General features: G+C 56.6%; 1 protein-coding gene across 9 annotated transcripts in view; it reads right to left on the bottom strand.

Moving 5' to 3' along the window:
- ATP9B (ATPase phospholipid transporting 9B) overlaps window positions 1-15981 on the bottom strand; it is a 199372-nt gene that overhangs the window by 15048 nt on the left and 168343 nt on the right. For all 9 annotated transcript variants that reach the window (XR_013332332.1, XR_013332333.1, XM_077752699.1 and 6 more), the window contains 10 exons: window positions 10590-10751; window positions 9560-9652; window positions 5992-6075; window positions 5730-5900; window positions 5261-5359; window positions 3031-3120; window positions 2178-2322; window positions 2021-2085; window positions 1350-1505; window positions 1203-1267 (listed from right to left, as the gene is read on the bottom strand). Coding sequence is in view for 7 of the 9 variants with exons in the window: in XM_077752699.1 (XP_077608825.1) it covers window positions 1203-1267; window positions 1350-1505; window positions 2021-2085; window positions 2178-2322; window positions 3031-3120; window positions 5261-5359; window positions 5730-5900; window positions 5992-6075; window positions 9560-9652; window positions 10590-10751 (1130 nt within the window). In the remaining 2 variants the exon portion in view is untranslated. The remainder of the gene's footprint in view (window positions 1-1202; window positions 1268-1349; window positions 1506-2020; window positions 2086-2177; window positions 2323-3030; window positions 3121-5260; window positions 5360-5729; window positions 5901-5991; window positions 6076-9559; window positions 9653-10589; window positions 10752-15981) is intronic.

Below are 15981 nucleotides of genomic sequence, written 5' to 3'. Positions count from 1 at the left end.
ACCTGGCACCGTCCCCGCCCTGTCCCCCGGGAGGGACGCTGGACCGCATAGCTGGCCCGGTGACCTGCAGGAGAGCCCAGGCTTCGCCAGGGCTGGGTGCCCCTCGGCTCCCTGGGGGACTCCGCCGAGACCAGGTGGAGCAAGGCAGCAGGTGCAAAGCCCCAGGCCACGGAAGCCGGAGGGAGGGCCCAGCGCGACCCGGCGCAGGCCCCGGAGCGGCGCTCAGGTCCGCCCGCCCCTGGCTGCCCAGCGGATGCAGCTTCAGGCAGGGCATGAGGCGGCTGCCGTCAGCCTCGTGCTGGGAAGCTGGTGGGTGATCCCGGCGGAGCCTGGCGGGCGGCCTGGTGCTCCCAGTCTCTCAAATCACCCGGAACCTCGGGATTTGGGGGCCTGTCGATGAAATGTACTCAGAATGTGTACTTAAAACAACTCCAAGAGCCAAAACAGCTTGCGTGCTCATTCTCCACTGCCCCGGAAAGCCGCTAACCGCCGCGTGCGGGAGGCCCCCGCTCTGCCTCTCTGGCACGTTCCCTGGGCCCCGGGCGTGTCCTTCCTTGCCCGCGACATGGGGAGGTGACGAGGCCCGCGTCACAGCGACGGAGCGCGGGGAGCGACCACACGAGGGCGGTGCAGGGCAGCGGGTGCCGGGCTCCGCGAGCACCTGGAGGCACGACCTGGACTTCACTGCCACGCCAACGGCCGTGCGGCTTTTCTTTCCTGGCGTAACTCGGAAGGACGAGGAAGGAGAAGCTCCAATTCATTCATTTGTAACAGAAAACTGTTGCTTTCCAGGCTCGATAGGCAAAACCAATGGTTCAATTATAAGCTGTGTGCACAGGGCGCTCGCTGCCGCAGGGGAACCTGGGGATGCAGTGGCTGGCGGGGGGGACGCTCACGGGTCTGGGTGCGCTACGTCCCGACCCTGCACTTCTGTGCCCGGGCCTCTGCTGTGGGGCCGTCACTGGACACGTCCCCGGCATGTACACCCTGTCCCAGCCCGTGAGGCGTCACCATCCCCCACCCCCCTCACTGCGCCCCGGACGCCCCCATGAAGCACCTGTCCTGCTCAGAAAACGACGGGAAGATAGCAAGAGGGTCCAGCCCGGCGTGGCTGTGCGGAGTCACGCAGACTTGCACTTGTTTGTGCAAGTACAGGTCCTCCCGGGGGCGGGGGGGGGGCGCTGCACGCGACGGTCACTCACCCCACCATGAGGAATCCTTGGTACAGAGGGACGGATGCGAAGTAGAAGACAGAGGAAAACACGGCCTGCCAGAGAGGAAGCGCCCGTCAGTCCCGCCTCCCGCCCTCCCTGCGGCCGCGCCGAGCGCCGAGCGGTGGGTCCCGCTACCTGCATGGTGGAGATGATGAGGCCGCGGTGCATGACGAACTGGCCGAGCGCCGCCGACCTCTTGTAGCTGCTCCGACCGTGGACCATCAGCAGCCTGCCGATGTGCCGGAACTGCGTGATGGAGAAGTCCGCCGCCAGGGAGGCCTGCCTGCCTTCCTGCAACGGGCAGGGCGCCCGCTCAAGCACGCTGCGCCGCGCACTTCTGCCACCCGCGTCCGCCTCCGCCGCCCGGGACTGACACTTTTCCCCGCAGCCCTGGAGGGGACAGGCGTAGCCGCCACAGGAGCCCGTGGGCCCTGCAGGAATCCGGCCTGGAAGGTGGCCCTGGGGTCTCTGGACAGCCTCCGGCCACGGGACAGAGCTGTGGGGGGTGTGCGGGGCGGGCAGGGACGGTACTTTAAATGGGGCACGTGACGCATAGCCGTTGAGGGAAGGGAGATATGAACCGGGCTCCTTCACGCACAAGACAAACCCCCGGCCACAGCTCTGCGCCCGGGAGGGAGGCCGGGGTGCCGGGCGGCAGGAGAGGTTTGCTGGCGACAGGAGGCTGCTGGTCCCACACGCCTCCTAACGGTCGGGAGGATGCGGGAGGGCGCTGGCGGGCTCCCCCCCCCCCCCGCACGACCGAAGGGGCTGCTCAGGGCCAGCCGCAAGGACCGAGGGGCACATACCTTCCCTTCGATCCCAATCCCGCAGTCGGCCGCCTGGATCATGCTCACGTCGTTTCCCCCGTCCCCTGCAGGGACAGAAGCGTGAGGTGGCGCGAGAGCCTGGGCACCGCTAGGGGCCGTTGCCCGTGGGGCCTGGGCCCGGCGGCGGGAGGCTCACCGACAGCACACGTGCGCCGCCCCGTGTGGCGCTGCAGCAGCTTCACGACACGGGCCTTCTGGGTGGGCGAGCAGCGGCAGCACACCACGGCCGGGCACTGGCACGCCAGCTCCGCCAGCTCGTGCTCGTAGTACTTCAGGCACACCTGCAAGACAGCGGCGCAGCCCGCGGGGGCCACGGCTGAGCGCCTCATGCCGGGAGCACCCCCGGGGCCCTCCTCCCTGGGCCACGGCCGCCCCGCCCGCCTGGGATGCGGAGCTTGCAGGAGCCGCCCCCCCGGACGCCAGGGGCCGAGGGTCAGGGAGGTGCCCGCGCACAGCCAGACACACAGAACCGCCGAAGTCCTGCCTCGACAAAGCCCGGGTGTGTCCCCGGGGGCGGGAACCAGGATGGAGGTCAGGGACTCGGGGCTCAGAACCTGCCTCGGGGTGAACGCGGTTCCGGAAAGGACAGCAGCACCTGTGGCTCCTGCGGGGCCGCCCGCCCAGCTCCCGTGACCAGGGCGCACTCCCGGAAATACTGGTCTGGGTGCCTTTAGGTCAAGACTGTGGGCCCCCCACTGGAGGCTCCCCAGGCAGCTGTGCTGTTAACCGTGAGAACGACGCCTGGCGCCCCCAAAGGACTTTGAGCAAGGCCAGGAGGAGCGACCTCTGAGATACGAGGGAGCTCGCTGCCCCTGAGCCTGCAGGCGCTCACAGGGTTGCACAGACCCTGCTATGAGAGAGGCAGCTTACGCTGCAGGCACGTGAGAGGCACACGGGACCCAGGAGACCGCTAGTCCACGGGGACGGGGGGCGGGGAGAAGGAGACAGACGGACGGATGGACCCGCTCTCGACCTGAGAGCAGCCTCACCTCCAGGGAGTCCCCGGGAATGACCAGCGCACAGTCATGCTTCCTGCGGAAGGCGTTAAGCTCCAGGTGGGCCTCCCCACGAGTGGTCACCTCCACGGAAGAGAAAAAAGCACCTGCATTACGGCGTTATCCACGTCAGAGGGACACACAGCCCGTGTGTATGAATCACGGCAACGTCTTCAGACACGTGATTTAAAATCAAAAGCTGCCTGACACGTGCAGCCCGGCCCGTGAGCACCATCGCCCAGTCTGTGACCACGACCGCAACGGGTCAGGTGAGGGGATGCTGGCTCGTCAAGACACAGGAGAGGCCGCGCACGAACACGTGCTGTGGTGCTGGCAGCGGGGTGTTCCCGAGAGGGAGCACGGTGACCAGGCCAGGTGCTGCCACTACTTTCAGAGCGACAGGTGCTGGCTCGGGAGACTCAGGGACACCGTGCTGGAGAATCAGGCTGCGATGCGCACCCCGCCAGAGCGCAGGCGGCCCCACGGCAGGGAGGGACAGTGGTCTAACACCAGGACTTCATGTGAAGGTGCCTCTTTTCACAATACGCCAAGTGACGCCCAATGTTTTTACAAAACGCTTCTGCTCCCTCTGACCTGGGGTTCAGCGTATTCCGTTAGTTAAAGCAAACACGCAAAGGAGTAAAACTGTGACAGTCCTGATACGGCATTAATTTTAGAATGAAAACGCTTCAGAAACCACGGTTCTGGTTTTTGACATTCTTTCTGTGGAGATTTTATGGGGCATAAAAGAAACAAGACGTTGCCGGGGCGCCTGGGTGGCTTAGTCGGTTAAGCGTCCGACTTTCGCTTAGGTCATGATCTCGNTGCAGCCCGGCCCGTGAGCACCATCGCCCAGTCTGTGACCACGACCGCAACGGGTCAGGTGAGGGGATGCTGGCTCGTCAAGACACAGGAGAGGCCGCGCACGAACACGTGCTGTGGTGCTGGCAGCGGGGTGTTCCCGAGAGGGAGCACGGTGACCAGGCCAGGTGTTGCCACTACTTTCAGAGCGACAGGTGCTGGCTCGGGAGACTCAGGGACACCGTGCTGGAGAATCAGGCTGCGATGCGCACCCCGCCAGAGCGCAGGCGGCCCCACGGCAGGGAGGGACAGTGGTCTAACACCAGGACTTCATGTGAAGGTGCCTCTTTTCACAATACGCCAAGTGACGCCCAATGTTTTTACAAAACGCTTCTGCTCCCTCTGACCTGGGGTTCAGCGTATTCCGTTAGTTAAAGCAAACACGCAAAGGAGTAAAACTGTGACAGTCCTGATACGGCATTAATTTTAGAATGAAAACGCTTCAGAAACCACGGTTCTGGTTTTTGACATTCTCTCTGTGGAGATTTTATGGGGCATAAAAGAAACGAGACGTTGCCGACTGAGACGCAAGTTTCACATGGTCCAAGTTAATCTCAGACTCATCTTTGAACAGGTAGGCTGTACTGTGGAAATTTTAATTTGTGTGGCTGTAACACTGGAAAGCCAACCAAAATTGATCTAAAGTTGTATCAGAATCATTAATAATTTAATTGCAAATAATCGTCTGCAGGGCCTAATTTGTGATTCTGATGCTTCGAAATAAATGACATTTACATGTAAATTATAGTGAAATCACCCTCTCCGTAGGTGCTAGCACGGAGGCAGACACAGCCGTCTGCTCTCATCGGCAGCCAAGAGCCGGGAAATTTCATTTTTGTTTCAATTACAAACGGTCATAATACATACAAGAATCATGAACCTCAGACCATTTTATTAATTTTGTTTGAAATAATGAAGGAACCACATTTCATTTGAAAACTGTAGTAGATTAAGGATGCATTCTCACTAAGGGTATAACTAATACAAAATGTAATTTTATCAACATACACTTTGTAAATTGAGTAGGAAATGAATGCAGGGTGTGTCTGTGTTAAAATAGACACTTGGTGAAGAAATGAATCTCCTAGGACGACAGAAAAGTACCTGTGAATTTAGGCCTTCTTTCTCTCCATTAAAATGTAGCTTTTTCATCATGAGGTAGGCGGCTAACAGAAACCTGTTTTCAATGTTTTTATAGATGGAGTAAGAAAATGACGATATTCTTCTTTTAACAGAGGTATTTAGGTATTAGATAATTTAATAATTATGTAATTATACATAATTGCACATATATCCTCACAAAACCAATTGGTTTTAGGTGTGAGATAAGACATTTAAAACCAAAGAGCTTGCAAATACTCACTGGTCTGAACACGTGGATGTCCTGGGTCCTGGACACCAAGTGTGAGCTTTTGGCAATGCAGGTGGCCGTCTCCAGCTTGTCGCCCGTCAGCATCCATATCTAGGGGACCAGTGACGGTGGTGAGCTTTGACGCTACCACACCTTCGTCTCTCACAAGTGCCTATCCGTACACAGAGACGCCTGTACGCGTGGCCTGGACTGTCCTGAGCTCACACCCGATGGATGCCCAGGGCCACTAAAGTCTTGAGAGACCAAGATGCCCGGTGGGCAGGCATGTCCAGGGCAAGGGAAGGGTAGGGGAGGGTGGGGTAGGGAAGGGCTNGGGGGTAGGGGAGAGATGGGCAGGGTGGCTGGCGGCTAGAAAGACAAACTTCGGTCTGGGTGTGGGCAGCAGGCAGGGGGCGGGGGCGACTGTGGTGGCAGAGGAAGCCATCCTGCCCCCGCCCCCCTGTCATGGCGGTACGCCCACCTTGATGCCCGCGTTGCGCAGCATCTCCAGGGTGGGCCTCACGTCCGCCTGCAGCTGGTCCTCCACGCCCGTGAGACACAGCAGCTCCATCTCGCGCTCCAGGCTCTCGATCACGGCCGCCACCTTGAGCGCCCGGTCGTGGAGGCTCAGCTTGGCCTGACTGTAGCGGCTCTAAGGAGACACAGGCCGGGCGGGTCGGGGAGGGGGCAGGAAGGAGACACCCCTCTCCCTGGGGTCAGGCAAGGTGGGTGCCCAGGCTCACCTCGAAGTCCTGGTACTGCTCCTCCGTCAGCGCCCGCTTGGCGACCACGAGGGTGCGCAGGCCTTCCCGGGCCATGTTCCCGCACTGCGAAAGGAGACACGGGTCACACGTGGCCCTGACTGCTGACCTCGGAGACAACGGGCCCCTGTGGCCAACACTGCTCTGCGGGGGGAATGGTTCTCCAGCCCGTCGGCCCCGCGGACCCGGGTCCATCGGTGTGTGTGTGCACCCCAAGCTTCTCGGGGTGCCTCCCCCAGACACCTGGCAAACACCCCCTCCAACCATAGCCGAGGCACAGCCGTGGGGGGTGCTGTGCTCCTCCTTCTCTCCACGGGCAGACAGAGCTGCCGTCACGGTGATGCTCTCTGACAACCACACTTTCCCACCTCAAATCAGGCTTCTTGACGGTGTCATGAGCACTGATGTTCTCAGTCTACACGCAGCTGCACACAGCAGCACAGGAAGTGAGGGTGCCGGGGTGGGAGGGGTGAGGCCTGAAGAGAAGGCCTCGCGTGGCCGTGCAGGAGGGAGGAGATCTCACATGGCAGTGTGGGGGGANCGGCCCCGACGAGCCACGCCCGGGGTCTGGCCACGGCCACGCTCCAGGCCGGCAGGCGCGAGGCAGCTTGGCAGGGGCCCCCGCCACTCACTGTCCTCAGACTCCAAGCTGAGCAAAAGCAGACGGCGTCCCTGGCGCCCACGTCCGAGACGGCCCCCGCGTGGAGGGCAGGGGAGAGCAGGGGAGGAAGGGTCCTGGGGAGAAGACGTGGAGCCGGGAGCCAAGCGGGGCACTGGCTCCTTGGCCGGTGGGCACGGACACAGGAAGTGTGATGGCCAGGTGGGCCAGAGGCACGCCCCGGCCCTGAACTTCAAGCCGCGGCCCAGAGTAACGTGCTGTTATGAAAACGAAACTTCAACAGCATGAGGGCTACGCTGCACCGTCCCCGGCAGCCACAGCGTCTACACATCAGGAACACTACCACCAGCCGAGGCTCCCTCAGGCGGCGGGTGGCTCCTACACCTCTTCCTTGCGCTCTCTCACCTTTCCAACTTTGAGGAATTACTTTGAATCCCGAGCATGTTTAAAGCTCTAACCAGTGGCACGTTTAGCCTGTTCCGGGCACTGGGGTTGACACGTAAAGGGCCACGGTGCTCCCTCGCTCTGGAGCGTTTCACGGCCCGCTCTGACCGCCCTGTGGCGGAGGCGTGAGGGGCAGGGGCGCGGCGGGGGCGGCGCTAGGGGGCGCAGCACGCTGGCTGCCGTCCGGGACAGGCACCCAGCGTCAGAAGCAGGTCTTTGCAAGCGTCCGCAGCAAACCCCACGGGGCGCAGCACCTCGCATTTCGGCCGGACGACGACCAGAGTCAGGTCCCCCGCGCGCTGTGCCCCCGCACTGCACCGGGCACCGGAGTCCTGCATCTCCGCAAACGCCCCCAGACGAGCTGCGGAGCTGCTTCTTCGTTCATGAGAAGAAAATCAGGTACTCCCAAGCTCGGGTGTCCACGGCGGGGCGGCACGGAGCTCTCCAGCAGCCCCGCTCCGGACGCCCTGCCCCGCACACGGCCACAGAGCCACGCAGGCCACACAAACGGGCGGAGTTACGGCCACGGAGGACACCATGACTGAGTGTCCGACTTTCTGTGAGTGGCAATCCCGCATCACCAGGGACAAGTGCACACACTCACCGATCAGCAGTCCAGACACGACTCACACGCACGCCCTGCCCTGCTCGGCCACGCGCACAGGCCTCATCTTCCACCGTCCCTTCAGGGCACGGGCTGGTGCTTCCAGATAACCGCGCGCTCTCGCTCGCTCGCTCTCGGTGGGCACTCACGTCTAACAAGGCTCCCCTGCCATGACTGCTGCGGAGATGGCCGAGTCTGCACACGCAGAGTATGAGCTAGAGGGACTTCCTGAGAGCCTTTCTAATCCAGCTGCTGACTAGGCCTGATGCTCACGGGGAAGCAGACTGCGGGCACCGCCCCCGCGCCCCAGCTCACACGTCTTCTGGGGACAGCAGGGCACTACTCACCACACCCCGATTCACGCCTTCCCCAGTCCCCAGTTCTGACCCTCGCTCCACGTCTGCCCGTGGAGGGAGGAGGCCCAGTGCCTGAGCACTTTCGGTGTCCAGGTTATTCCGAGTCCGTGCGCACCACATAATCTTGCGTGGCAGGCCTGACAAAACTGGCTCTGTTATGTGGTGAGTAAAAGCTGTTGGTGGCTTGTTTCTGTTTTGTTTAATAATCGTAGAATGCAAGTTTGTGGCCAAGAATCCAGTGTGGGGAGCTGGCCTGAGACGGAAGAGCCCACGGCACGCTCCGGCTCCCAGAACCTGCCGGGTTTTTTTGCTTATGTTTTAAATAAAGTAAAGGCTCTCAGACTGTAATAGCTTTACCGCAAAGACGTGGGTGGAGGAGCGAAAGATTTCTCTAAAGGAAGAAAATGCAACATTGAGCAACACACACACAAAGGATTTTTAATAAAGTTATCTTTGTGAAAAACAATCTCACATTATCTGTCTGTTGCAAGACATTTATTGATTTGACCTCATAAAGCTAAATAAATTAAACAAGTATTTTATAATTAATTGCACATCATTATGACCAAAAGTAATTTTTATGGCATTTTACTAGGTCTTCAGGGAATTTAATTTATTCATGGGCCTGATTAAATCCAAGTGCCTGAAGGAGCTATTGATTCATATTGCCAATGCCGCGGCGGGCGGGGTGCAGGGTGCGGGCAGTGCTGGGGTGAGCAGAGACGGCCGTGCCGACAGCCACGAGGGTTCTGTTTACTCAGAAACCCAACTTTTTCGTGACACATAAACATACACAGTAACATAACCTCAGGAGGCGAAACATAAATCCTGTTTTCTTTAGGGAGAATTTGATGACATACAGAATTGATTATATTCGTATCTTATTTTTTTNGATCATGACCTGAGGGAAAGTCGGACGCTTAACCGACTAAGCCACCCAGGCGCCCCTCCTCTAATTTTTTTTTAAGCAGGCTCCAAGCCCAGAGTGGAGCCCGATGTGGGGCTAGAACTCACCACCCTGAGATCATGACCTGAGCTGAGATCAAGAGCTGGACCCTCAACGGACTGAGCCACCCGGGCACCCCAGTGTTTTCTATTTTTAAAGTGAGTCATATGTACAAATTAGAATGAGATTAAAATTCTATTTAAAATCTTACAAATAACTCAGGTTACAAAGTAAACATGAAAATGTAACTGGCTATATATGCGATGTTATTTCAGAACTTTTAGTGAATGATTAGTAATGTTATTTTTTCACTACTAGTAACAAATATTATTCATAAGGACCTACTTATGTATCTACCTGCATTCACACAAAAACTAAACCTAGTAGTTGTTTATATAGAAAGTGAACTATTGTGGTTAAATAGCACCCCCGTCCGTTCTGCCTTACGAAATTGAGAGGAACTGGAATCACTTACAGTAATTCGGTGGAAACCCAAGTCGGGGTCTGGAAACCTGTCAGTGATTGGTTTAAACCGTGGTGTCTCGACCCCCCGGTGGCGGCGTGCACGAGCAGCTGCTTACCTCTTCCTCCAGCCAGTCGTTGTACTGCACGATGGTGGACATGGCCACGTCGGCCCCTTTCATGTAGAAGGTGATTTCTGCAGTGGACTCGTCCTGGGGGGAGGAAGCACACGGGCATGGAGGACACACTGTGCCTTGCAGGCGACAGTGCGTGACTAGGAATGCGCTAGAAAAGGGAGTGCTCCCTGAGTGTGCTCCCTTGTCGTGAGCTACTCAAACATGTTCTGTGCAGGCAGCCTGCTCTCCTGGGTGTTCAGGCCCACGAGAACTGAGGCCATAACTGCAGATCTCGACAGGCTGCGCTGAGGATGCTGAAACGACGTCTGTTAACGATGCACGCCGCGGACGGCGAGGTGAACGTGAGTTCTCTCATGTTCTCGCTGCTTGATCGAATAAGCTTTCCTGTTAGCCAACTTCCAAGATGCCTCTCTGGTATTTGCTAGTAACATTTAATAGGAGGCTTATCAGCAACTTCACCGTCATAACTCACCCCTGGTAAAGATCAGTGGCACGCTACTGCTGTCTGAAACAAGACCGAATAGCTCCAGTGGATTTCAAAAATTAATAGCTAACACCTTTTACTTAATCTACATTTAAAAAAAATTTCTTTTAACGTCTTTTATTTATTTCTGAGAGAGAGAGAGAGAGAGAGAGAGACAGCGTGAGCAGGGGAGGGTCAGAGAGAGAGGGAGACACAGAATCCAAAGACAGGCTCCAGGCTCTGAGCTGGCAGTCAGCACAGAGCCCGACGCGGGGCTCGAACCCACGAACCGTGAGATCATGACCTGAGCTGAAGTCAAACGCTTAACCGACTGAGCCACCCAGGGCCCTCTTAATCTTCCTTTTAAATCATTACCATTAGAGCCTCACTCACTTCTCAGTATAAATTCTTAGTTTAGATTTTATGTAAAGAAAGAAAACTGCAGCAAACAAACGCTGGAAGAGAGCTGCCCTGAGCCACCAGCCCAGCGCACGGCCGTGAGAGAGCGCGAGCCTGGGTCAGCAAGCGGACGCCGGCGCGGATGCCTACCCGGACGATGACCCCCATCCGCTTGCTCTCCGACGTGAACGGGAACATCTGCAGGACAGAGTAGGTCTGGATCTGGCCGCTGGGGGTCCTCAGCTGCATGGAGGCCAGGTCTCTGCTGACCAGCGTGAGGCCGACACTCTCTGTCCACTGCACCAGGGCCACCTGCCGGAGACCACCAGACGTGAGAACATGCGCTAAACAGGGAGGGAAGCAGCGGGCTGGCGGTCAGGAAGCTCGCAAGCACCAGCAATTCGCGAGGCTTACACTGTCTGGAACATTCCTGTGTTTGTGTCTGTGTCAAGTACGGACTCTTCTAGAAGAGCAAGTTTCTGGCTAAACATCAGGCAGTGTGGCAGGGTCCCGGGGCCTCACCTTCTAGCGGGAGAACCATCACCGCTCATACTTTTGTTGCCAGTTGTGTCTCCCAGCTGCCCGCAGACAGGGTACCGGCCCGGGCGCAGAGCACGCTGTGAGCTACGGGGACTGGGGAGGGCTCCCGCCCGGCCCGCCAAGGCCACGTTCCTCACGGGCCCCGCTCTCTTTCTGAATGAGAGCCGGACGGGTGACTGAGGACCGTTCGTGCATCTACCGCAGTATCTGACCTCTGAGCGCAGCTTGGCCAGCAGCCCCTCCGCCGGGGGCGGGGAGGGGGGTGGACAGACTCACCAGCCGCTGTGCCACTGAAATGACCCAGATCCCTGGCACACGGTCGGTCCTCGGACACAGAAGTACTCTTATTGACGGGTGATTATTTAGCATTAAAATGTGAAAATCATAAATATGTGAAAATCATAAACAGAAGAATAACTTTTAAAGCAAATTTATGAACAGGGTTTTTTACAACAGTATTTTCTGGAAAAAAAAAAGTCAGTTTGTCTTTAAAAGTCCCCTAGTGACAAGAGTTAGCAGCTAGGGTGTGGTCCCCAGACGCCGCTCAGCAAAGGGCCGTCACACAAGCCCGGGGTTCAGGCCCCTGCTGCGCCCCGCCCCACCCTTCAGGCCGGGGAGTGCCTCGCCCTGGCCCACGACTGTCCTCACCCACCACATGCCCAGCATTAATTACCCAGGGCCGGAGGAGCGCCCCCACTCGGTTCTGCCCGGTGAGCAGAGCATCACCGCTGGGCCTCAGCGTCCACTGTGGAATCACGTCGCATCGCCCGCGGTGCAGCCCAGCAGCCCTGGCTCCGAGGCCGGACCGCACGGGTCGGTGCCCACCCCGATTCCTCGCCCAGACGACGGTGGCGGCCAGGCCACCTGGCAGGCTGCTGTGCGCGTCGAGGGATATCTGGGGAGTTAAGGTTCTACCCTCACCGTCCCTCACAGACCGGGAATCCCTTTCAAGGTGAGGTTTCCTAGGCGGTCCCACACTTCTAACTACAGGAAGATTCCGGCACCACCGCGCACCGAGGCTGGTTCGGGGCACGGCNCTCCTAAAGAAGCCAGAAAGACACAGGGTAGTAAGGTTTAGTGTAGTAAGGATGCACACACAGCTTAAAATTAGTTTCATTTTTTGTTTTTCATAAATAGATCAATGCCAATTCATGTGGCAGAAACTTCTCATCTTTTACAAAGTTCATGTGGTAGTTAGTCCACAGTAATAAACAGAATGGAACAATTTCAGAAAAGCAGGAAATAACGATCCTGCATACCAGAGACAGGGTCAGAAACACATTCTTAGAAAAAAGGCCCAGAGGGCTTGGAGCACCTTTCTTACCCAGGCTCTGGGTAGGACGCAGCCAGTGATCTGGGCACTATTTCCTATTTCCAAGGATGGGACACACCGGTCACGTTCTAGAGGAGGAGACCGAAGGTGGCCCGTCAGCACCAGGTGTCTGAGGGGAGACCTCCTCCCCACTCCTGGCCCCACTGCTCACGCCTGGTCCCCAGCCTGCCTCTGGGCACAGTCTACTTGCTGAGTGAGGCAGAATGGCTGCATGCAGTGTGCAATTTCTCCTCCCTGATTTTGCCCTTAAAAACACAAGTTCCATTTAAATTAATAAAATCATATCATTAGTGACAGTAAAATGTTACATATTACGTTGCCGGCTAGAGGGAGTCAATGGTGCAGAAGTACGACCTTGCTGTGAGCAACAGTGCGCCATGGGCTCCGCCATCCAGGAGAGCCCGTTCACGGGCCAGCTCGCCCTGCACGCAGGCCGCCTGCACGGACGCCCCGGTCGGGGGACTGTCCCTGCCGTGTGGCGGTCATTGCCGGTCAAGGTCAGAATTTTCCCCTCAGTTTTTCCACCCCGTGGCCACTCTCCGCTGGAGTCCCAGGCAACAGCCAGTGTCTGCAGAGGACGGCGGGGCGGGCCCTCCGACGGCCGGGTGAGCCCCCACACTCCTGACCTGGAGCNCTTCCCGCCCCGCCGGCCCCATCTGGGGGCTGTGTGTGCAGAACACGGAGGCGGGTGGGCATTCTCTGCCCCTAGGCTGAGCGGCGGGGCTGGAGGTTAGCCTGGCTTCCCGCAGGCATGTCGAGTGTTAACCAGAGTCACTGCACAGCTCGGATGAGAACGCACACCGTCTAGTTCTCCTAGCGTCACTAGGCTCCGCGAGGTTGCCAAGACGCTAAGACCACGCTCCGGGTAAGAGCACCGCAAAGATGCGCGGCCGTCACAGGGGGGGCACGCTGGGAGGGGCGGGGGCGAGTGGGCGGTCCGCAGCCCGCTTCAGGTGGGAAGGGAAGTGCACACTGCATACACTTGCCCTGTCAAACTTCGATATAAACTGCAAATGGCCCCAGACTCCCCAGTGAAAGGCGACTATTAGGTTCTGACCCGTCAGCTGTCTCCTCCTGCTGACGCCTGTCAACTCCTCGGGCCTCACAGTCGGGGCTCTCCTGGTGGACTCACACCTGTTGACTATTTACTGTACGCGTGTGGACTCACACCTGTTGAATATTTGCTGTACGCTGTACGCGTGCCCGCAAAACCCGCCTCAGGTAGTGGCTTATGACAGCGTCCGTGCAGGCGCCCACACCAGGCCAGTGTGCCACACTACTGTCCTTAATCACCATCGTTTTGAGGATTGACTCTCCACATAATGCCAACCAGAAGTATAACACTTTTCACAAGACAGATGCCTTCGTCCCTGTCCTAACACGGGCTGCTTAGCGAAGGCTGAGCAGAGGGTCTCGTTCCGGGCTGGAGCTTGTCCACCTCGTCTCAGAGCACAGTGGTCGTGAATCTGGTCAGAGTCATACCGATTCTCTCGTTTCTGAAAACAGAGCAGTAGCGTCTATTCAGGAAGCCTCCTAGGAATAACTTAAATCTAGTGATATCAAAGGTAGAAATTAAATAAAATTAAGAGTGTGGGTAACGCATTAATAGCAGTAGCTTTAAAATTAGCTGTTTTAATTCGCATCACATATTCCTACTTCAGTTCATGACAAAATCTTTTTACTGTTGTGGCTTTGTGGATGGGACGCGGTCTTCGGTGTAAGAGGTTGTTGTTGATCCAGAGGAGCGTATGGATTTGTGCTTTTATGGGGGCCTCCTAAATGCTTGCCCGGACATCCAGTCACATCATGTCCAAGTGGGATTTTATTTCCTTGTAACAACAGTACTGATTGTTCCCTGACGTGCCGTCTGGGCAGAGCGGCCAGAACGGACGGTGTGAAATGGTACTGGTGTCAGGAAACACCCGTTTTATTCCTCACTTGGGAAGGACTGTAGAGTTTATCCGGTGTGATGGCAAGTGCTGACTTAACACAGGTGTCATGGATCACGTTAAGAGAGTAGCTATGTTGAATGGACTCTTGCTGGGTCTGGAGAGGGTCCTAGTTTGTCTGCTTTGATCGGGAACGGGTACTGAGTGTTAACTTAAATGCCTTTTTAAAAGTCCCTAATGGAAGCGAGGCCATCAGGCGGCCTCCAGCTCCCAGAGCTGCGTGTCAGTCGCTCTGTGCTCCTAGGAAGGAGGTCACGGGGTCGCAGTCGTCCATACTGCAGCCTCGTTGGCATCACAGGATTCCGGATGTTCACTCCTAAGATTCATCTCAAAACTTCTTTCTTCCTGTGTGTATACTTGAGTTATCTTGATCAGATTTTAGAATTTAAGAGCAAGTGGCTTTATGAAATGACTTAGAAGGCTTTGGAATATTTTCCTTGTTCTGGAAAGTTTTGTGTGGGATTTATTTTTGGCGTCAAATGACTGGCCTATAAAATTGGTCCAAAGTGGTTTTTGACAAGTTTTTGAATTTTGTTTCTGGCCTACTCGGGTTTTAAGTGTTTGAGACTCCACTTTGCTAATTTATATTTTTCCTGAACATAGTTATTTAATAAGCTTTTCAAAAATACTAGCATTTGGGCTGTTCAATATGCTCATAAAAATTTAAGCCCGTTTGTCTGGTATACACTCCTCACATGCTTACTCTGCATTTACTGTTTGGTATTACTTGCTATTTTTGCCAATAATTTTTCCATTTTACTAGCTTTCAGAGGATCAGCTTTTGAATTTGTTGCCTTCTCAGTCCTTCCATTTCCTTTAGTTTTGCTGTACTCTCCTCAATTTTTCACGTGGACGTAGCTGACCCGTGTCAGCTGACAGAGGGCACAGCCTCTGGTCTGGTGTGCAGGGTGCTCGGCCTGTGTCCTGGTAGAAACCAATGCTCGTCTGCTGACTGACCGACGGCTGCAGCGCGAGCGGGAGCTGTCCCGGGTCCGCACAGGGGTGGCCCTGTCTCTGGCCTCTCGTGACCATGACTTCTCTCGGGTCCTCTTCCCCGCACCAACAGGACACACGTACAGAGCTGCCGAGGGTGGACAGAAACTCGGTCTCCGCCCAGAATCTCTCAGGAGCAGTGGCGCTGCTGCCTGCTCTCCCGGGGAGGCCCCTCCACAGGGCAGACGTGGGGGCGCATCTTCCCCTGTTCCCTGGGGGTGGCTCACAGGGACGCTGTGGGCCACCCAGAGCCCTTCCTCCTGTATCCGTGGCCTACAGAACCCGAAACTTCCGTGGTACTGAGGTGTGGGCGCCCTGATAAGAAAGTTCCTGTCTCCTGCTTGATGTCATCTGGTTGGGCCATCTCGTCAATACGTGAATAAAACGTGGGGAGAGCAGTTTATCGAATCTTCCTTGGGTGCTGCCCTGTCCTTGTGGGAAGTGACTGCCTGACGCTGTAACAGGATGTGACCGTGAGAGAGATTTCTCTGAAATGTGAGGAGAGCTCGGAGCTTAGAGGCTCACTACACTTCAGATGACTATTTCTATGATGACTGAGCTTGTAGAAATTTCTAACTACGTGACTACTGACAATAATACAAAGGTAAAGAGAATTAAAACATGAATATAAGAAATACATTTAGAGGAAGCCTGGGCGAATGTCGTCCACAGTCCACTTAGTGACATCCAACCCGCGTCACAGGCAACTGACACACACATTCTCACG

This window comes from Crocuta crocuta, unplaced genomic scaffold (assembly GCF_008692635.1).
Source record: "Crocuta crocuta isolate KB4526 unplaced genomic scaffold, BGI_CrCroc_1.0 scaffold101, whole genome shotgun sequence".
NCBI classification, from domain to species: Eukaryota; Metazoa; Chordata; class Mammalia; order Carnivora; family Hyaenidae; genus Crocuta; species Crocuta crocuta.
The sequence above is the reverse complement of the archived record's forward strand: the minus strand, read 5'-3'. Positions and strand labels throughout refer to the sequence as shown.